General features: G+C 39.1%; 1 protein-coding gene across 7 annotated transcripts in view; it reads right to left on the reverse strand.

The window, feature by feature from the left end:
* Positions 1–6,082: 6,082 nt before the first annotated feature.
* The window catches only part of IBTK (inhibitor of Bruton tyrosine kinase), a 55,449-nt gene continuing 37,903 nt past the window's right edge, over positions 6,083–23,628 (reverse strand). For 4 of the 7 annotated variants that reach the window (XM_035559435.1, XM_035559436.2, XM_035559438.2 and 1 more), the window contains exons 24-29: positions 22,364–22,456; positions 20,936–21,094; positions 15,867–16,019; positions 9,051–9,119; positions 8,816–8,948; positions 6,083–7,465 (exon numbers count right to left, since the gene is read on the reverse strand). In XM_035559435.1, the coding sequence (XP_035415328.1) occupies positions 7,340–7,465; positions 8,816–8,948; positions 9,051–9,119; positions 15,867–16,019; positions 20,936–21,094; positions 22,364–22,456 (733 nt within the window). In that variant the 3' untranslated portion in view covers positions 6,083–7,339. The remainder of the gene's footprint in view (positions 7,466–8,815; positions 8,949–9,050; positions 9,120–15,866; positions 16,020–20,935; positions 21,095–22,363; positions 22,457–23,628) is intronic. The other 3 variants (XM_035559441.1, XM_035559437.2, XM_035559440.2) reach the window with 1 other exon arrangement.

Genomic DNA, 23,628 nt, shown 5'->3' on the forward strand with positions numbered 1-23,628 from the left:
GAGCCTCCGGCAGAAAGAACCTGGGGAAACTCGAGGTCGACCCCTGGGGTTTTGGAGTAGGGATACAGAGGATCTGAGGCCCGCTATACTCCAACCGAAAAGGAGATATTGGCAGCATATGAAGGAGTCCAATCTGCTTCGGAAGTGGTCAGTAATGAAGCGCAGCTCCTCCTGGCACCCCGACTGCCAGTACTAGGTTGGATGTTCAAAGGAAGGGTCCCCTCTACACATCATGCAACTGATGCTACATGGAGCAAGTGGGTTGCACTGATTACTCAGCGGGCTCGAATAGGAAACCCCAGTCTCCCAGGAATCTTGGAAGTGATTATGAAGGCAAATACTTTGGGATATCATCAGAGGAGGAGGTGGTCCGTGCTGAAGAAGCCCCACTGTACAACAAGCTACCAGAAAATGAGAAGAAATATGCCCTGTTCACTGATGGGTCCTGTTGTATTGTGGGAAAGCATCAGAGATGGAAAGCTGCTGTATGGAGTCCTACACGACGAGTTGCAGAAGCTGCTGAGGGAGAAGGTGAATCGAGTCAGTTTGCAGAAGTGAAAGCCATTCAGCTGGCCTTAGATATTGCTGAACGAGAAGAGTGGCCAGTTCTCTATCTCTATACTGATTCATGGATGGTAGCAAATGCCCTGTGGGGGTGGTTACAGCAATGGAAGCAGAACAACTGGGAGCGCAGGGGCAAACCCATCTGGGCTGCTGCATTGTGGCAAGATATTGCTGCCCGGGTAGAGATCCTGGTTGTAAAGGTACGCCATGTAGATGCTCATGTGCCCAAGAATCGGGCTACTGAAGAACATCAAAACAACCAGCAGGTGGATCAGGCTGCTGAGATTGAAGTGGCTCAGGTAGACCTGGACTGGCAACATAAAGGTGAATTATTTATAGCCCGATGGGCCCATGACACCTCAGGCCATCAAGGTAGAGATGCAACATACAGATGGGCTCCTGATCAAGGGGTGGACCTGACCATGGACACTATAGCACAGGTTATTCATGATTCTGAAACGTGCTGCAATCAAGCAAGCCAAATGGTCAAAGCCTCTTTGGTATGGAGGACGATGGCTGAAATACAAATATGGAGAGGCCTGGCAGATTGATTACATCACACTCCCTCAAACCCGCAACGGCAAGCGCCACGTACTTACAATGGTGGAAGCAACCATCGGATGGCTGGAAACATACCCTGTGCCCCATGCCACCGCCCGGAACACTATCCTGGGCCTTGTAAAGCAAGTCCTATGGCGACATGGCACCCCAGAAAGAATTGAGTCAGACAATGGGACTCATTTCTGAAACAACCTTATAGACACTTGGGCCTAAGAACATGGTATTGTAAAGGACTGTTGTGGTTTAGCCCGGCTGGCAGCTAAACACCACACAGCCGTTCGCTCACCCTCCCCCCTCCCTCTCTGGGATGGGGGAGAGAAACAGGAAAGTGAAGCCTGTGAGTTGAGATAAAGACAGTTTATTAAGACAGGAAAATAACAATAATAATAATAATAATAATAATAGTATTAATAATAATGTGTACGAAATAAGTGATGCACAATGCAATTGCTCACCACCTGTTGACCGATGCCCAGCCTATCCTGGAGCAGCCGGCCCCCCCCACCGCGACTAGCCACCCCTATATATTGTTCAGCATGACGTCAGATGGTATGGAATACCCCTTTGGCCAGTTTGGGTCAGCTGTCCTGGGTCTGTCCCCTCCCAGCTCCTGCTGCACCCCCAGCCTGCTCGCTAGCAGGACAGAGCGAGAAGCTGAAAAGTCCTTGGCTTGGTGTAAGCACTGCTCTACAACAATTAAAACATCAGCATGTTATCAGCGCTCTTCTCATCCTAATCCAAAACATAGCACCCTACCAGCTACTAGGAGGAAAATTAACTCTGTCCTAGCTGAAACCAGGACAATAACAAAAAACCATCAGGCTTCTAACAGTGTTATTCCCATTGCTATCTGAAAAGCTTATGTAAGAACTGGAAAAATTGGCCTGCAATGTTTTTTAAAGGTATGCATTTTAAAGAAGTTCTATAGACCAATAGAGTTCATTTAAACCAAGACTGAACTCAGAGAATTCCTTTGCTATATCAAAAACAAAAACGTTAGCATATAAAACATATATTGCAATTGTGAATTTATCAGCCTTCTACAATTAATAAGTGCTTTTGAAAGGTTAGATACCTAAAATGACACTACAAGAATAATTCCAGAAGGAATGTAAGTATTCAAAGCGACTTTAACCTAGAAAGCAGGTAATGATGGGGGAAATATATATATATACACACACACACACACACACACACAGGATGACAGTGGAATGTGTTTTTTGCTAGGCACGGTTTCTTGCAGCTGCTGTATGAAAAGCTGCTGCTTCTAGGTAGCAAGATGAATAAGAGCCAAAAGGAGCCATTCAAGAATTGATGGTAATTACTGCTTCAAATCTAATCTTCCAGTTTTACATCAGCGAACAGACAGGCTGTTCCACCACCTACACCCAGCACAGGTGCAGACACCCAGCTTCCTATGGGAATCACCATTGCAACACTCAAAGATGCTTTTCTAAGACAGTTTACACTGAAAGACTAAAAACTAACTTGAATGTATCAACAGATCCTGCCTGTTAATATTCCTTCAAGAGCATACATAGAAATACTATCTACATCGCTCTCACCGGGCTGAAGCAGTTACAGGCAAACAAATGCATTAACAATGAACTTTCGGGTTTCACCGTACTAACCCATGGTCGGAAAGATTTCTGTCTTCCAGCGCACAACTGGTCAGCTATTCTGGGTCGTTTCCCTCTCAGCATTTCTGAGGTTTGCCACAAGCTAGACCCCAGACAGGAGGGACTCACCTTTTGGATACCTCATCCACATCTCACTTGCCCAGGGTCAAGCGCATTGGATTTTGCAGAGGAAAGAATTTTCCCTTCAGTTAACGTAACAGGCTCCTTGATGGAGTTTTAGCTTTGCTAACCAGTTCCCTGTTACTGCAAAGGTCTTTGTAATGGTAGCACCTCAATCTTGCCCATCCTCAGATGGTATCACCCAAGTCAAACCTTCAGGGTTGAAGTTGCTTCATTCCAGTATAAATCTTATGTTTAGAACAAGATCTAGTAATTCAGTGATGTATTTTGACTTAAATTGTACGCATTGGAGGAAGCATTTCTTCAGGCAATGTTGAGAGTTCAATTTGGAATCACGTTCTCCAATTCCTTAGCAATAATGGAACAAAAAATGAACTTTTCAAGTTGAACACAAAGTCACTCTTTTTATCATTCCCCTGTTCCAAGCATTTAAAAAAGGGGGGGAGACAAAACCATTTAGAGTCCCAAAATATTTAAAGTAGTACCATAATTTTACTTTTCCCGCAGAAAGCTTTGCTAGAGCCTTCATAAAGAAATTTACGAATTTGTACCTAAAATTTCCTGTTGTCACTTGTAAATAAAGACTTACCCATCTCGTGGGCTGAGGGGGTGTGTAAAAATTAGGTTAAAATGCATACATTAAGAGGGTATTATCCAGACTTGTAACACAAGTGAGATTAGTAATTTTCTGTTAATGTTCTTCTTTGAAAAATTGCAAAATCAGTCTTTACGCAGAGATTCCATTCAACAAAACTCTAGTCAATTTATTCACTAGAAATAGCCTCTCTTCCTAGGGAACAAAGGCTCAGAAGGGTTCTCAAATTGACTGAAGTCACCTACTTTTCCTGCATTTTCATTTCAATACACAATGGAGAAAAGTTATACATTTCAAAAGTGCCTTGACACAGACTTTAATAAGTGCTGAAGACACTGCAGTAGTATTAGAATATTAGATGCTTAGATGCAATTTTGTCTCAATTTTAATGTTACAGTATTTTGAAGTTCTACTTTTCCTTACATTTTTTAAAAAGCAATGGAGGTTTGAGCTAATGAATGATGGAAAAGTGTTTACCTGTACTCAAGAAAGTTGTTTTGAAGGTTTGTTTTTGAAATATAGCAACAATTTCATAAGAAGGCTTCTGCCAACTTTTCTTGAGCCAACTAGCTATAAGGTCTCTCCTGGAAATTATACACCAACATCCTACATATATACACACAGTTTTCACAGTAAACTTTCATGTGGTGCCTTATGTTCATTAGGACCTGGGAATTCCACCCTTGACTTAGCAACAAGTTTTGATAGAGATGCTGTTCTGATGCAAGCTAAAGGAGTTAACATGCTCAGAAATGACTAGATGTTGTTAGAGCTAATGAAAGATGGAGTTCACGTTTAACATATGGAGTTCATGTTTTAACATTACAAGAAAAACCACACTTAGGCATCTGAGCTAGAAAATGCCAGATATTTGTTGCTGAAAACCTAGCACATGCACTAGGTCATTTAATTTCTGGTTACTCTTCCCTCAACCCTGAACATTCTCCTCATGTAGACTGGATGCAAGATAGCAGTTGCACAGACAACTAAAATGTGATGTTTCTTTATATGCAAGCTTCGGGTATGGATACCTGTCAATAACTTAAACTATGACTTCAGCCTGTCACTTTCTGCTTCATGTAAAAACAGTTATCAAGGTAAAACGCCTAGGAAAATGTCCCTGTGGGATTTTGTTTTTAATTTGTCTAGGAAAAATAACTAGAAGAAATCAAACTGTGAATATTCATTCACTTGACACGTATAAAATCTGTAACCAGATTAATGGTTCTACTTATTTCCTCCTTATATACGACATACTTATTTCTTTGGCCTTAAGAATTCTGATAGACTAGAACAAAAAAATAGGATTGCCAAAAAAGATTGTGACATCAAATTTTCAAAGGTCATATGAAAATCCATTTAGAGATGAAGCCAGCATAACATCCACAGGCACATTTACACAGATCATTAAAATCAGACACCCACCTACCTACTGAATGAAGTGAGCTGCACATCTCAGCATATTTCACTAGATGAATACAGATCCAGTGCTATATATCAAACAGGTATAAATAGAATAGAGTTTTAGAAGTCTTAAAATACCCCCGAATATTTTTTCAGAAGACATCTGGTAAAATACCTCTCGTGGTGAGCTTGCACAAACTGGAGAGAGCTCAGCAAAGGACCACAAAGATGACTGGGGCAGCTGACGTATGAGGAGAGACTGAAAGAGCAAGGACTGTTTAGCCCGGAGAAGAGAAAGTTCAGAGGGATCTTAATGTGTATAAAGAACTGATGGGGAGGGACAGGGAAGAAAATGGAGAAACTCTTCTCAAAGGTGCCCAGTGACATAAGAAGAGACAAAAAAAACACAGACTGCAATACAGGAAATTCTGTTGAAATGTGAAAGGGCCTTTTTACTGTGAGGATGGTCAAACATAAGACAGGTTACCCAGAGAGCTTGTGGAGTCTCCATTGCTGGAGAAATTCAAAGCCTGATTGGTCATGGCCCTGGGAAATCTGCTCTAGCTGGGCCTGCTTGGCCAGGGGACATCAGACTGGGCAATCTCCAGAGGTTCTGCTCAGTCTTGATGATGATGCGATTATAATGTCTATACAAAAAAATATACACCTACATCACATTAATCCCAGGAAATGATATTGGTTTTAGATGAAAGCGAAGTATGCAACTGAGAATTTAAAGTTCTACCACTTCCACAAAAAGACATTTTTATCTGTTGAGGTAACAGATTTTTGTTTGGGCTTTCATGTGTACCGTATAAGCTATCCCCAAAGTGAACCAGTGAGTTCTTTTTACAGTGACTACTTTATACTTGAGAACAAATTGGGTTCATATCTGGAAAAGGCCAGTGCTTTTATAGCTATTTCTCAGAGTACATAAGCTTTCTTTTAATTCAGGATAGTTTCAGCAGGCCCTAAGGCACTGCACTGCATCAAGCAAAGCACTTAATGAAAGTATCCTCATCAGTATATCGAATGAATCAGCAGTAGAATTTAAAACAGAACTAACATCTACATCTTCTGTTTTCTGCGTAGCTCCACAACACCTATAGTTCTTGTTTCACACATAGAAGAAACTTTTATATTACTCTGTAGTTACCTAAAGCATTGATTATACATAAACAGCACAAAAAAGTATATTAACTTTGTGTAAAGCAAGAATTTATGGTTTATTGCATTTGTTTACAACTTCCATGGGGGATTTTTGGTGTAGCTTAACCTGAAACCATTAGACATATCTACACAGCTTTTTTCACAATTCAACTCTTATCACACAGTGATCAATTCTCTTCATTCATCTTCTGTAGCTCTCTCAATTCCAGTTTTCCAGAGTTCATGAGTACTGACACTATTGAAAAAGTGGAAGTTCAAACACACCTATACAAACAAACTAGACAGAATATTGTAGATAAGGCTATCCTTTTTTTCGTTTTTCTTTATATATATATATAAATTTGTTTAAACCAGGCACAGAGAACTTCAGAAAACACAATACTGAAAGCCACCTATGATACTCTTTGCAGGTTAGGAGTTTGCAAATTCCACAATCAAACATTCATCCCCATAGCTTTAACAATGAACATACAGATCTTGTACTTCCTCAGCACTTCAAGTGAATTGTACCTTAAACACAGTGGTGCTAAAACTGTACCATATTTACCAGAATAAGACTATAGATGAGCTAATTAAGTGCCACCATGTTGCATTCAACTGTGTACTTTACTTCACAACAGAAACTGACTGCTCTAAGGCCAGTCTCACAATAAGTGAAAAAAACATGCACAACTGAACTGAGAGCAGGCAATGGTCGGGCACTTAGGTACAGCATAGAGGTTCGTTGTGGAGCATAACAGTAAAAAGTACTGGTCACAGCAGTAAGAGAACCAGTACTTACATACAGAAGTTAAGGAAAAACTGCATTATCAAACTGTACTTTTACATTAAGTTCAAGCACAAACTTTATCATATTCCCAATTTGCCAGAACGCTCTGAAGAACATAACCCCCCAAAAAACTTTAAAGATGTATAATCCTGCACAATCAATTCCACACTAAATCACAAAATAAGCACTCGCTTTTCAGCCACCTGTGAATTTAACAAAAAACTCTTACAAGTTAAATTAGCAAACGCATTTCCAATCTACAGCTTCATGTGACACTACTAATAATAGGCCTTGTTAAAGAAATTCTCTCAAAACATACATACAATATATACTGTGGGTAAAGGACACAGTGAACAAATTACTTCCATTTTCTCTACCAAATACCTACTGATTATGTGCAATTTTTAATGCTGATGTTAAAAGTTACATGATTTGTGTTCTTCCAGTCCCATTCTGATTGAAAAAGAATTAGGATTTCAGAAGTGCACATATAATATGGACTGTGAACAGTACAAATTAGTGCTTGTTCCACATAGGTGTTGCCATAGGTCCCTGCGGAGCCCTTTCAACAGTCACAAATTCATCAGGGTTGTCAAAAGCTTCATAGTGCATCAATAAATCTTGAATAGCACACTCCTCAATCTGGAAGGAAAAAAAGAATATGTATTTCAGTGCCAGACCCACATTTATACAGTTACAAACAGGTTTTTGGAGCCCTGAGTATGTCTGCTACAGATCTCCTCAAGAGGAAGTAATACTAGATGAGGTCTTCATGCAACTGGAAGAAGCCTCGTGTTTGCAAGCCCTGGTCCTCACAGGAAACTTAAGCCACCCTAATATCTGCTCTTACGGCAAACACAGCAGGGCACAAACACTCCAGAAGGTTTGCATTGGTGACAACTTCCTAATACAGGTGATCAGCCGATGAAGTCGATCACACTGGTGGATCTCAGACTCACAAACAAGGAAGGACTGAGATTGTAGAGTCAAGGGCAGCCTTGGCTGCAGTGACCCGAGACAGTAGACTTCAGGATCTCAAGAGAAGGGACCATGACAAATAGCAGAATCACAACCACAGACGTTCAAGAGAACAGATGACGATCTGATAAAGGATCTGCTTGGAAAAGAAATCATAAAAAATGGCCCTTGAAAGAAGAGGAGTCCAGAAAAGCTATTTGATTTTAAGGGGTCACTGCTTCTAAGCTCAAGAATGGTCATTGTCAACAAACAAAGTCAAACAAGAATGGAAGGAGGGCTACATCGATAACAAAGAGCTCCTTAAAAAAAAACAATCACAAAAAGGAAACATACAAGGTGGAAGCAGAGAAGTGGCCCAGAAGAAAAACACAGACACTGAGCGTGCAGGAACAGATTTAGTAAAGCCAAAGCCCAGACAGAGCTGAATCTGGCAAGTGACATGAAGCTAAGAGAGCTGCAGTTGCTAAGCACGGAGAAGAGAAAACTCAGGGAGATCTTAGCAATGGGTGTAAACAGCTGATGGGAGAGTAAAGAAGACTGAGCAAGACATCTCAGTGGTGTCCAGTGACAGTCTGAAATACAGAAAATTGCATTCAAACTTTTTTTTAAACTGTAAGAGTGGTTGGATACTGGAACAGGCTTCGCAGTGAGGCTGTGGAGTCTCCATCCATCACTGGAGATACTCAAAAGCTTTCAGGGAAAAGTCAAGTAACCTCCTCTAGCTGATCCTGCTCTGAGCAGGGACTTGGACTAGGCAATTTATGGAGATTCCAGCCTCAACCATTTTGTGATCCTATGGACTTCTGGATATCAGTTGTGGGCTCCATAGCCAATTTGACTTTAATATAGACCTGCCTTATCAAACAGTGATTTAAAGCTATTATTAAATTATATCTAATATCATTATATAAATGATACTGAATGTATCAATACATAATTAGTCCTAAAAACTCATCTCTGAAACAACTAGTGGAAAATCCTTGTGTACCCAACCACAGTAACTTAGCACTTTACCTGGATCAAAGCCAAAGGTTTCTCTCTGCTCCTAATAAGAGCAGCTTCTTGCTGGAGCTCTTCCTCTACAATAGCTGCAAACATGACAGGTGCCATCACAGGAGAGTTAGTTGGTGATGTTGCTAACCAAGGGCTGCAAAAAAAAAAAAAAAAAAAGCAAGTGATATTATGAGGCAACATCAGGAACAAGGTTAGCACAACACACAGAAAACAAACTCCAGAGTTTATGCCTTACTTATGATTCTCCAGTGGTGGAGAATCCAGAACACGGTCTTCCAGACTTGGGCTATTTCTAGCTGTGCATCTGGAAAAAGGCAGGAAAGAAAAGTAAAGTAAAAGTTACTGACAAAGCATTCTCCTAAATCATAATGAATTACAAAGTCAATTTATTTATTTTTTTCTCCATAAGATAGGCATTGGGAAACAATGCTGAGTTTGTCTTTAAATGTGACATTGTGGCTAGTGGGGACACTTTGATACTCATTTCTGACTACCAGAACTTGACAGATTTTCAGCTTGAGCATTAAGTCTGGCATTTCCCAACTTTTGAGCATTTGAACGTGTTTTTTTGTTTTTATTTTTTTTAAACCTGGAAAATAGTCAACTGAATTATACACTAACAGCATTTAGTATAGATCTGTTTGCAATTCACGTGGAAAGAGTATGTCTTTAAGATATAAAAACCCCTGTATTCAAATCAAAACATTAAGAGAGCCAGTACTATAAAAGCACTAGCAAATTATTTCCTGAAGTGTAAGACCAGAAATTATGGACTTTCAGCATGTATCCTGCAAACACCTCCTATATTCATTAAGGACAGCATACAACTAGAATTAATGGAATTGAACAAATCCTATCCTGAAATACCAATAAAGAGTTCCCAACAAGAAGACACTTTATTCCTTCGTAAAACGTTAACCTGTCTACAAAAAGAAATCACATTTGGTATATTTTATGCCTTAAGAGACAAGTATTTGTGTCAAAAAAAATCCTACATCAATAAGATGAGAGAAACCTATTCTTGTTATTTAAAATCTATCTTTGGCAACACGTGCAACTTCCAGAACTCTAATAAAGTGTTATAGCATAATATGAAATGCTAGCAGACTTTTTCTGAATTATTCTATGGCACTGAAGTACTCTAATGGTGTTGGTATTTTAATAAATCAGTCTCAATTTTCTTTAAGGCTTTGGTAATCCTTTGAAAGTGGCCACAAACTCTTGGAAAAGAGGAAACATCTACAGAAAGCTATCTAATAAGAGAATTCCAGTAACTGCTAAGTTCTCTGCCGGGAATTTTTTCCCCAGAAAAAAACTCCAAGGACAACAAGAACCACGATTCCTACTGCTAAGCAATGAGAGCAGGGATGTCAAAAAAGCTGAAAGACATCCATCAGCAGAAGTGACATTTAAATAAACCATGCCCAGCTTTTTGTCACAAAAGCTAATTTTGCCCACCAAACAGCCAAATACTCAATAAACAGAATGAACACAAACGTTAACATCTGCCAAGGCACAACACTGGACTTCAGAAGAGGATCTCTGCAGTGTCACTCCCATGAATCAAACCCAGCAGATCTACCTTCTGCCAGCTCATATTGCTTCTGTGTTTCCACTGGAAAAGTACAGTTCATATGAGCCAAGATGATCACTTGCCTCCATTTTCAGTAATGCTGATCGTATCAGACTCTAGCAAGACAGCCAGTGAGACACTGTATGGAGAGGAAGCCAAAAAGGTGTGGTACTTTCCAAACTGAGTGTTTCTGGATAACCATTGTTCCAGAACTTTGAAGGGACTGACATAAGAAATAAGAGCTGCATGGCAAGAGAGGTCAAATCTGCTTTATCAGTCTCCACACTGAGTATCTATAGAGCCGCAGTTCATTTAGTTTGACATTATTAACTTGCAATTCTTTTTCCATGAGGATTGAAGAATAGATAGGGGGAAAAAAGGTAAAAAAACAGTATCTTGTATTTTTTTTTCCATTTTATCTTTGGTAAAAGAAAACTAAGGGCAGGATAGACAATCCTACTTTCTTCAATAAAGGTATCAGGTCACGCCAGGTAAGTGTAATAAACCAATATGGGAATTCTGTAAGACATTAAGTGCCGCATAATCATTAGATTTAATTTTTTTTTTTAATGAATGTCTTCTACCTCTCCTCCCTAGCTAATTTCTTACTCACTTTACAGCTGGGTTAATCATTATTTAAAAAAATAAGTTAACTAAAATAAATCTTACCATAAATTAATGTTGGTGAATCCAACAAGCAGCAATGCTCAAACCAACAAAATTAATAGTAACTATTAATTTAGCAAAGAATAATATAAACAGAGTGTCTGTGAAACAAAGCAACGGGAAAGAAAATCCAGAAGTACAAACAAAAGAGACTGTGTGAAGTGCAGCTATTTAAGCTAGGAATTTTTCAGCTTGAGGAGAAAGAGAAGAATCCAGGGTATACTGCTCATGAATCAGAAGTATGTGGCTGGGAAAAAACAATCTTGACTGAGAAGTATGTCTTGACTTGGACAAGTTTCCATTTGAAACAAATATTTCTGCTGCCATATACCACGCAGGATGAATATTATTTGAAAGAGCTTTCAGTTTTTGCCTTCGAGATTCAATGGAGAATAATATAAATTGTCATAGATGCAGAGAAGGAAAAACTGGTATTGAGTTTTCCAACAATCATTTTCTGAGAGACTACAAGTTATCTCTAACCTTGCAAAGAAAAAAATGAGAGGGAATATGACTGCACTTCACAGACAGGACATGGACTGATTGCTGATCTTCAGAACAGCCTCCTCCAGACACCAAACCAATCATTCCAATGTGCCTGAAGGCAAGCAAGTATGGCAAAAGGTTGGCATGGATTAGCAGGCAACTCTAGACTGAGTTCAGACACAAATGGGACAACAGTCAAAGCGGGGACAGACTACACAGGAGGAAGATGGAAACATTACTTCACTGTACAGGGACAGAGTTGTAAGAGCCAAAAGCTCAGCTGGAGCTGAAACAACCTGCAGATATGCGGGGCAAAGAGAAGTGCTTCTACAGTAACAGGAAGAAAAAACAACCAATTAACCACAGAGGTTTCATGATGACTACAAACAGCTAAATGTTATAATACCCACTTTTCAAGAAGACGGATGTGGGGAACTACAGACTGATCAGTCTCACCTTTATCTCCAGGAACGTTGTAAATTGTTCCTCAAGTCATTTCTGAGCACATGAGACCAGATGGTGAGTGGGAAGAGCCCGCATGAATTTATCACCAATGGCAAATTATCTGTAACCTGCTTTCTGCGAAAGGGTGACTGGCTCTGGACACAACCAGAGAGCAGATGATGTCATTATCTTTCTTTTTTGCTTTTGCAAACCAAATAGTTATATACAGCCTTCATGTAATTTGCATCCTTGCAATCAGTTTGAAAAATATGGACTGGGTAAACATACTAGGAGATGTGTGGAAAACGGGCTGGACTGCAAGGCTCAAAAGGGTTCTGGATCAGCTATATGAAGTCCAACTGGAAACCAATTACTAGTGGTGGTCCACAGGGACTGATACTGGAACTAGTACTGTTTCATGTCTTCAGTTATCTGGATGGAAGGATGGTATGCACTCTTAGCAAGTCCACAGATGGATAGGGACAGGCTGAGGATGCACGCAGCAGTCCATGTGCTGAATGCCAGGCTGCCCTTCAGAAGGGCCTCAAGAGGCTGAAAAAAATGGGCAAACGAGGACTGATGAAATTCAAAGGCAAAAGTAAAGTTACATACTTGGAAGAGAATATCCCCATAGAGCAGCACAGGACAGGTGCTATCTGGCTAGAAAAGGCTAACTCTGCAGAAAAGGACCTGTGAAGTCTGGACAGGCAGCAAGGTAAATATGAACCAGCACATGCCCTTGCAGCAAAGACGACCAATGGCATACTGGGCTAGCAAAAGCATAGCCATACAGTCGAAGGAAATGATTCTTCCCCTCTGCGCTCTATTTATGAGGTTATAGAGTATCATATCTATTCTGGGGCTCCTCAATACAAGAAAGATGTTGGCATGCTGGAAAAAGTCCAGAGGAGAGTTACCAAGATTAGGGACACATGGCAGGAAACGGCTGAAGGAACTGTTTGCTCAATCCTAGGAGAAGGTGGCAAAGCGGAGATCTCATTGCCGCCTTCAGCTACCTCACTGGAGGGTTGAGGAAAGATGCAAGAATCTTCTTAGAGGTGTGCAGAGGCAGAATAAGAGACAACAGATACAGGCTGCAAAATGGGAAGTCCCAGTAAGATGTAAGAAAAAAAAAACACCATAGGGATGATTACGATTATGTTGCCTAGAAAGGTTGAGGTATCTACATTCTTGGAAGTACCACAAGTCAACTGGGCCAGGCCCTGAGCAACGTGATCTAGCCAAACCTATTTTGAGCAGGAGGCTGGACTACAGAATCTAAATTATTCTATGATTTCAACATAGGGAACTGCTTTTGTCTGAGGTCTAGATAAATCAGCTTCCAGCTTTTGCTACAGATCATAAAAATAATACAAGAATAAAAACCAGTAAAGAATCAAAGAAAAGGAAGGGCAGAGAACAGGAAAAGACGACGATTTTCTCCTTGCTAGTTCATTTAATTAAGAGCATGTTTGTACAGCTTACTGAATGCCTTTATTCTGGTGTCATCTCTACTTTCTCTCTTTTTCCACCCGCTCTAATAATGCTCACCTTCCTGAACATTGACAGTAATCTGCATCTATCCAGCCCATTTGAATGATACTCTCCCCTTCCCACCCATAATCCACAGAACTCACAGCACTACTATAAACAAGTCCAAATAGGCTGCTGTACTTAACCAGTCTGTTACAAGTATAAGGAGTTTTTCTCCAGAGTAAGAAAAACAAAACACACACACAAACTTCCACTGACTGCTATTCACAGTTCCAGTATCACAGCACACTCTAGTGATCAATTAAATGACAAGTTTAAGTACCTGTGTCATCTACCTCAATTTAAGTAGGGCTTTAAAATGTAGGAAGTAGTCCAGATATTTTGAAGCTGTTTACACATATGTACATCTGTGTTTCTTGCTAGAAAGAAGCTTATTCCAGATATTAAATCAACTGCAGATATTTCAACATGCTAGATTAATTCCTCAGCTGGCACCAAAATGACTAGGAGAAATGGAACAGAGGGGAAATGGGAAGCAAGGATATATAGAAAAAAGGAAAAAAAGCCCTAAAAACATAAAACTTGGAAACCTGGAAGTCTCGAAAATTAAAGACTGATGCAGAGATGTAAGTGGCTCTGCATGGAAACAAACCAGCCAAGTATCGGTACTGAACCAGCCTGATTAACTCAGTTGGCTGAACTTGCTGTGACTCCTGCACAGCCACCGACATGTCCCAACACTCGACTTCCCCGTGTTTCTTGAGGATTTGTTCACTTGAAGCCATGTCAGGTCTGGTGCCTCTGTGACCTAATGACTGCTCTCAGGAAAAGAACACAGAGGCTGGTCTCCTGCAGAACCTCTTGGGTTTTGCTGTACCATATCACTCATGCACTAGTTATTAGCTCAATATTAGCCAAGCCAAAACTAGGCCATTCCCATGCGAAGCCAGAGACATGTTTCCACTAAGACTCTTTCTTCACTGCTCCCTGGAGTAACACAGTGAAGACAACCCAGGCTGCCACAACAAAGTTAAGTCATGTCAGGCCTATGTTTTTAGCTTGCATTATGAGCTACATATACACAGCTGCGCAGCGTAACTCCCAAGGCTGAGCTGTCCCTGGAAACAACAGTGATCTGCCTCTGGACCCCATCCAGTTCTCATCTCCACATTCATGACATTGTTCATCTACAGAAAATTTCTGGATTGCAGAAACTGGAAGGAGACAGTGTATGGAAGCACATTTACACAACCCCCCAAAAATCTCAAAATTTCATCTAGTGACTTAAGAAGTTTCAGTTTAATTACTACACAGTTAATCCAGGAAAAAAAAAAGAAAGCAGAAACAGTAGCTGTGTAGCATCAGTAAGTCTGACATCAAGAGAGAGATGAGAATTACTTATGCTCTACACACACTCGATTTCCTTTTCTTAAAAAGGAAGAGGAAAGGATGCGGATAATTAATCTTCAGTGAAATAGTTCTTGAATGCCACTGGCAGAAGTCAGAGCCTGCTGTGACAAGAACTGTACAATCAAAGAATAAAGTTACCTAAAAGTAGAAAAGCAATTCCTAACTTTCAGATGGATGAACTAGTCACCTAGGCTTTTTATACCTAACAGAGAGAAATAAGCATCTTCAGAGACGATTCAAAACAACCTGAAATAGCTTTGGAAGTGCCCTTTTTTCCGACTGATGATAGTCATCTAGGCTCCCACTAGCTTAATGGATCATTTTCAGACAACTAACATATTATGCCTGGATTCAGCTCAAAGAATCCAGTTTGCGAGCCTGCAGACGGGCCAGACTGCACAGACTAGACAGAGCAAAGCAAAGGAAATGAAGTGGCTTTATGGAGATCATAGACCACGTGACAAAACTAGCAATGGCATCCGGTGCAAGTTCCCTTATCACCACCCCATGCCATCTTCCATGGGATGAAAAGCTTTACTATTTTGCTAGCAATGAAACTTATCCTGCATCTCCACTCACCACAGCAACCTCAGCTTTATCCCTGTTTCTGAAGGACACCCCTCCATTACACACACTCTCCAAAACCCTCCTCTCTCCCACCAATACTTTTATATACATACAAATGTGCATGTATTTTGTTTGTAGTCCAAAGTGTTTGTGTACACGTGTCCATACGTACAAACACTTCAAACAAAATATTAGCAGCAGCATTAAATTCCTTTAGTCTATTTTAAGTTTCCAATTCATAATATTTCATTCATAAAATCCTATTGACATTAAAACCATTAGAATCATTAGAAGAGTGCTTAAAGGATTTTAAAAATATGGCAATTTCATCCTTTCATATTGCAGCAAAAGTTTAAATAGGTTATCGTGGTTCTTGTATAAAGAGTTGTTCTCAATTAGGAAAAAACTTACTTTACGGTGTTTTGGACCAGTGAATCTTCAGTTCCTTTATATGCAGCCCTTTTGATACCAGTACCAGGGGAATTATTCACACTCAGGCATTTTTCTTCTTCCATTACAAGATCACGGAATGACTTCGGCAAAGCAGAACGTGATGAAGATGACCTTTTAAATAAATACATAAATAAATACATACACACACAAAGTAATATATCTTAGTTTCTGTATCTAGCCCTTATGCCTGCTAGACCCCACCCACTAAAACGTTACTTTGGATCAAACAGGTAAACATCAGATAAGTTCATTACTCTGAGGTACTTAAGCATTTTGGACTTTCGCAGAATTAACAGACATAGCTGTCAAACAGAACCAAGATACTGAACGAGTTACTTGGAAAAATCCCTTAACCTAAAGTGAAATTCAGAAAATTAATATTCTTCATTTTCTTTTACTTGCATAAGCATAATGTACACTGCTACTGAACTAGAGCCTGCGTATCATCTTTCAAAAATAAAGTTTCATGAAAATACAGCACTTTAAAGTTATAGCTACTCTTAATGCTTTCTGATCCAAAGTTTTATTTACAGAAATCAAGGTACTTACCCTTGGTTTCATCCCTCCCCATTAAGGCTTTAGATTTAATTCTACATATATGTGCTTACATTTAACTTTACTAACCAGAGCAGTCCCACTCATTTCAAACAACTATTCACAGTAGTATCAAAAACATGAAATACATTTTAGAACTGATCTGCTCATCATCTACTCAAAGAAATAATAGATTGATTATAAGATTAGTTATAAATACCATTGAAGTAGAACAAGCTATCTATACGATGCTAATTAATTGTGCAACTACTGTAAGCAGGGAAGCATTTGATGTCAAAGATGTTTGAACTACACCAATGTGGTATATAAATTAAGAAAACAAACATTAGGCAATTAAAATGTTACAACAAAAGCACTTGAATGCTATATATGATATCTAAACCACACTAGACTACCCAGCAGTATTTTTTTTCCTATTGCATAAGCAGCACATATGCCATATACTTTATACATAGACATATAAAGCAGAATGGGAACCACCAAATAGGACTCAGAGCCATTCCCCACATCCTCTATTTGTACTACCAGTTGGCATCCAAGAGTCTGGGCAAGCGTTTGACCAGAAGTTCCCAAAACTTACTATACTGACTAGGCAAATGGTTACCTTGGGATATGCTGTCACAGAAGCCTCCTCTGATACTATCTAAATAGCCTACCTACCTATCTTCATGAAAATTCTGTACTGCGATCAGATCCACTTCCAACACTGCACCAAAAAAAAGCACACCACCACCACAAAAACACAACCCAACTGTGTCATTCTCAGATTGTGATTCTATCTGAAACAATGCAGATGGCTTAAAATGGTTTGGCTTAAACTCTTACGCATTTTCCCAACAGTAACAGCCCTGAGTTTAAGCTTGTTCTTCCTGATAAAATTAGATAGAAATGACAGGGTAACATTAAAAAAATCCTTAAAAAAAAGCTTCTCTAAGTTGTAACTGCAAAACTTCAAAGCATGAAATTCCAAAACAGCTGATGTTTCAGAGTAAGCTGAAATACCAACAAACTGAAAACCTAGACATTAAAATAGAGAAGTATTGTATGTATCAATTCTGAAGAGAAAGTTTCCATTCTTGAAAAGCCATAGGCTCTCCCATCTCTCCCTAAATTTCCACCATTCTTTGGAGAAGGTAGCATAGCAGTAGCATAGATTCACTTCCCCCCCAAACTATGAAACTGTAGGTTACTTTTGGCAGAAAAGGTAGGGCATGGTAGAAGATATACTGTGCCTTTTAGTCAACGAAAAAAGAGCCGGAAGGTCCCACACCCTTCTGGCAAGCATTCTCGCTGCGCATCCAAGATGAGTATCTCATTTCATTGGAACACGAGTTCTAGGGCTTTGACTATACTGCATGCACGGAAATCTCACTCCATTGCCAGACACACTCTAACAGTCCATTGTGAATTTACAGAATAGAACTTTGCAAATATGGTGTTAGCGCAGATCAGTAACAACCTTCTATTTCATGTACAAAAACCACTTCGAACAACTAGCAGGGGCAATCAAATAATTGCTGGCTTGCCTGAAGCAGCTTAAAGTTTCTTCAACAAATGCTCTTTTTCGGCAGCTAGGCATACATTAAAATATTCATATACCTCCCACTGGTTCTTTGCTTGAGCTCAAGCTAGTGGCATTTTCCAGCTCAGCAGCCAGGGGAACACTGCTGAGGAACATACAAAATCATGTGTGGTGACCACATGAGCATTACACCGGATTCCATCCTCCTGAAGTAGATGCTGGCCTTTCCACTTCAGACTATTTGCATAACACAATAGAGCCCAGCTACTTTCAAAACCTGCTAAATCAGAACCTTAGTGTTTTCTGGAGAGAGTTATCTGACATACTCAAAAATCAGTCCATACTTGCTTTTTAAATGTAAGGAACAGTTCATGGGCAGTTGGTAGCTTAAAACTGAACAACACAATAAGTAAAGAATTATCTACAGGAGAGTAAATGAATAGTGCTAATAGCTTACTCAGATGTCAGACAAATGAAGTTACATTCCATATTTTGATACACCTTTTATCAGAGCTTCTCTTAATATCATTGCCTGTATTCAGAAGTAAATAATTTAACTATAGGCCACCTATCTCGTGCTTAAGTTCATTGGCACAAACACTTCTAAGGTCATTTATCTTACACTGAAAAACAGGCCTTCAGGAACACAAACTTCTGAAGAAATTCAGGTAACTCTATAAGTCACTCAATGTCCTCCAAAGCCTACTTCAGATTTTGTATCTAAAAAGCTGTGTATGAAGGGAAGAGGAGTAAGACAGACACCCATACAAACATCACCATGGACATCCCCCAAGTCACCCACCAGATGGTGCACAAGAGCATCATTTCCCTGGTGCTGCCACACTGAGTCACTGATGGGTACAAATGTGGTAGGTTTCTAAGAACACAAACTGGTGCGTAAGTGAGCCCGACCGATTCGTGTTTCTAAGACTGCATGCATCGTCACTGTAGATGTTGGGTTACACACGCTGTTTATGCATAATTGTAACATTAGCAGTAAGATTAAGAATAGTAGCTAAAATACTATTGTAGTAACGTAACTCTGTATGTTGGACACTGGAAATATACGCCATAATTTATTTTGTAATTATAATCAACACGTAATAAACAGATGCCTACAGAGGAGACTTTGTCAGAATCACTACTTGAAGGACACTTCATGCCACAATACCTTGAATCTACCACACAACAGCCCATTTCAGATCAGACTGATGCGATCCTTGAAAGGCCCTATAAAATACTAATGCCCTTTAACCATAAGTCTGAATGTACTGATTGGTGTCACTAGAGAAGCGAAGCTTGTTCTGGTGCCATAACTGCAAGTAGGATACTATTTTTAGAACCACGTATCTGTTTTAAAGTGCGTGTTTTTGAGATGATTACAACATGCTCTCAAATTTTTCCTGTGAGTTACTGATAAATATTTTGTAACCCCAGCTCTACTCTACTACTATTTATGTTCTGGAATATTTTTGTTATTACTGTCATCTTAAACTAAGGTAACAGCATACCAACAGACCTATGTGGAATCTCTAATAAATCAAAGGACACCCCAAAATCAAGGTGGTGATCATATTAACATCTGTGCAAGAAAGATGAGATAACAAATACATGAAATGGAACAGAGGAAGCAAGAAGTTCTAGATGTTACTTTAAATCTCTTGACACAGGATAACTCAGGAAGCAGCTACTGCCAGAAAGCAGCCTACCTTTTCCTCAGCCAGCTCTTCATGTGATTTTTTTTTCTTCTCCTTACACTCATTAAATAGTTAACAGGCTACATGTCTGTTTTCAACTTACATAGCAAATAGGCAAAGATTCCAGCAGATGCATACTACTCTTTTTTCTGAAAGGAGAAAGCAGTATATACAGAGGATCAAAGAAAAGAGTCCGAAGACACAAGAGGGAGGTGGCTCTAACTGTGGAAAGCATGTCTATCCTTTGAAAGACATACTCCAATTTTACTTTGATATCTATTCAATATGAAACTACAACGTGTCTAAAACAGCTAAACTGTCTAGGTAACAGTTCCTTTAAAAACAAAAAAGGTTACTTCAGTGGGTATGCAGCAAGCTTTGTTCCCACTGAGGCACAAACAGGTAAACTCTAGAGACAGCAAACGGCCTAAAATTCTTCTAGGTATTCTGTATAACAAGTACAGAAGCAGTTGCAATGAAAAACTAGACCTCCTTGAATGGGGAAAAGCAGGAGAACCATTCAACATTTGCCTCCACATAAAAGCATGCACATAAGCATTTATTCTGTAGTAATTAAACACACCAAATTCACAAAGCTTATGGCTACTTCTTCAGTTATGCCTCTATGCATCATACAACACCAATTCTAATTGTGAAAAAGAAATCGTGAATCAGGCTAGCTGTAATTGTTCACTGCTGTAAACTCAGTTTGTTGAACAGATTATAAACCATTCTTGTTTGATATACTGATATTTACTTGAACATTTAAATTGTGTTTAAAATGACTTAATGCTGATTACACACATTATACCTCCTCCCACTTTAAGAGTCCTTAATAGCAGCATCCATCACTCCCTTGCTCTACTCCAAAATCTGTTTAGCCTTTTCCCCCAGGAAGAACAAACTTTTTTTTTTCTGACAAAGAAAAACAGCATTGCTAATGGTTATTAATAACCTCTTCCTGACTAAGTTTCAGAGCTTGAGTTCTAACTTCTTTCTATACGTCCCTTTGATAACATCTGCAAATACCACATCACACGCAGGCAAGAGCCAGACAGGATGCAGCCCTCTGACTCATTATAGCAACCACTGCATTTCCCTGCCCCCTTCAAGTTTCTGGATTACTACCAAATGTAGATACAAATAACAATCTTTTCAATGAACAGAATCTAGGTCATTTTTATTTAAGAAACTGCTTTTAAGACAGTAAAAACCCTCTAAAAACCAGAAGCGATATTTGACTTGTAACATACCATGCGTTCCCCAGTTTTGCAACTTTTGTAGGTGTGGGTGGTGCGGTTATTAGTGGAGTAGGCTCCGTGCTGGTAGTTACTGAACCGTTATCTTTTGCTGCCAAGGCAATCATTTTCCTCTGCTTCTGAGAAAGCTTGATTCCATGAGAAGCCATTCTGCTGTAAATTGATATTGCAAATAAAGACATAAGATCAGTGTCCTTTCAGATGACTTGTCTTTAAAATTGCATATTAAACTGAGAAATTTATTTCCTAGACCAAAATACTTTATCCAGTATGGTGACGATGGGCAGATGGTGGGCAGGGGGGTTGGTTGGATGGGGAGCAAAAGGAGGATCAGTAAGTATCAAGAGTGATGGAAAGAAAAGCACTATAAAATGACTCCTCATACCAATTCCTATAAGAGAAAATATAGGGTAGGAATAATTCTCTAAGAGAGATCCTCCACCAGATTAAGACTATTTTTGTGACTTTTCAGACTGACAGAAATTTAGTTCCCTTAAACCAAAAATATTCTTGTATTAAGAAAATGTACACAACAGAATATAGCCATTTTTTCCTATGTGTAGTAATTTGTTTTCTAAATTATTTCGATTCTTCATTCTCGGATGTTTGGTTCACAGCTTCTGAATCAACCTAGACAGCAATCCTTTACTTGGCTCAAAGAAAAACAAAACAAGACCACAACAAATAGTTTCTTCCAATTTACCATAAGCATATATTACTGACTGCATAATACATTTCTCTCCTGTGAAACAAAGAACTTGATCAAAAGGCTCCAGGACTCTTTTCCTAGCTCTCCTTTACAAGAATGTCACACTTTAAAGTCCATGCAAGTCATCTCCAGTTCTCTTCCATACATCACCATGTAATAAATGCCTCATTTCTCTCACTATGTCTTTCAGGTGCTTCTCAGAGCAAGAACCACCCTTGACTAAGAATTGACAATATCAACGTATTGATATGTTGAGGTGATGGGGGACAGAACGTAACAGAAAGAATGTGAGACAAGATAAAACTTCAGGATCAGTTACAATATAGTCCGCAAGTAATTTGCTAAGTGCTATGTACAACAGTTAATTCTTTTTGGTTGAAAATAGTAAAGTTCAGCAGAACAAACCAATTATTTAAGACAGCAGCTTCCTAGCACTTCCTTGCTTTCTTGCTTTTCATTTCAAAAGCTAGGACGTTTTCACAGTAGTTGACCAAGCAAGACTACAGTGAAAATAAGGGGATAAATTTTGAATGATAAAAACACAAACAAAAAAACACTATAATGAACTATAAGTAAACAAAGTTTTTCAACAAAGAAAGAGGACATCTTTTCTCCTACTCGTTTTCAACTCTGAATTGCCAGAACCACTAAGTAAATTCATAATGGCCTAGTCTATCACACTTTTCTTTTATAGATTTTGGTTTTTTACCAACCTTGAATTTGTCTTTGGCATGGTTCCGCATTTCTGCATATTTTCTTCAATTTCCATGATGGTTCTTAGATCCATAGCAGGAGGGCTGGCAGGACTAAATGAAAAATAAAAAGTTACCTTACAAGGCACTCATTTTTACTTACATTCCACAGTTCCAACCTTCACTGAAATCCTCTAAATCATACATAAGATTGGTAACCGGATGTATAATTTATGTCCGTTTCCTCAATTATGGCAAACCTCAAATACAATGTTTCTGACAAAACTTTTATAAATATATACATATTTAAGAACATACTATAAAAATACTCTCAAAACTCATTATACTATGAAACAAAGATGTGAACTGTGATTGCTTTAAAAAAAATTAGGAACCTAAATCCAGGATACTTATTTAGTAGCCAACTTCTTGTGTTAAGTATTAGAGGAGCATTGTTCACAGCTTCTTCATGCAGGCTGAAATACCTTTCTTTGAAGAACTTGTTTAAAAATATTTCACATGGCACAGAACCTTCTTTGCCAGTTAAAGCTCTGTACAAACACCAGCTACACTGTCAAACTTCGGCAATCTTTTTTTCTTGTAAATTGCCTACTTTTAAACTTCCATGGAAATAAACATGAATTGAATCCAGACATTTCCAAGATGTAAAACTATGAATTAAAACCTACGTATTTGAAGATATTTGTAAATTAACTACATTTATAGACAGACCCTGAAATCAGACATAAGCAGCACTTTCTCTCTCTCTCTCTACATAAAACCAACTGCCGTGGACTAAGTAGTGAATTAATCAGTAGGAAGTCACACCAAATCCTGTCATCACTGCTCCTGAGCCGTACTTCAACCAAATATGCTATGCTATTAATCCTTAAAACGCTCAACAGAACAGTGCTGCCTGCCTTTTTTGGACATCATGTGCTAGCAATACTAGAAAAAGGAAAAGAGTGCAAGGGAAACCCGTAAAGGTACAGGGATATAACACCGAAGTCCTTTGGCTTTATTTGTTCCCTTTTGTTCCCTTTTCCTGTAACTCTCTAAAAAATATCCCAGAAAAATTGTAAGGCAGAAAACGGAGAGAGTGGTGCTTCCAACTAGTCTGAACACTAAAGATTCAGCTGGGGGATGTGTCACCCTCTCTGCACAGACTACGTGACAAGACAAAAGTCGAGACCTAACGGACCCTACAGGCTGAATCATATACTTCAGAGCTAGGATTTTTAATTTCTACAGCTTTATCCCCTGCATTCACAAAGCTCATCAGACAA

The sequence above is a fragment of the Cygnus atratus genome, chromosome 3 (genome assembly GCF_013377495.2).
Source record: "Cygnus atratus isolate AKBS03 ecotype Queensland, Australia chromosome 3, CAtr_DNAZoo_HiC_assembly, whole genome shotgun sequence".
NCBI classification, from domain to species: Eukaryota; Metazoa; Chordata; class Aves; order Anseriformes; family Anatidae; genus Cygnus; species Cygnus atratus.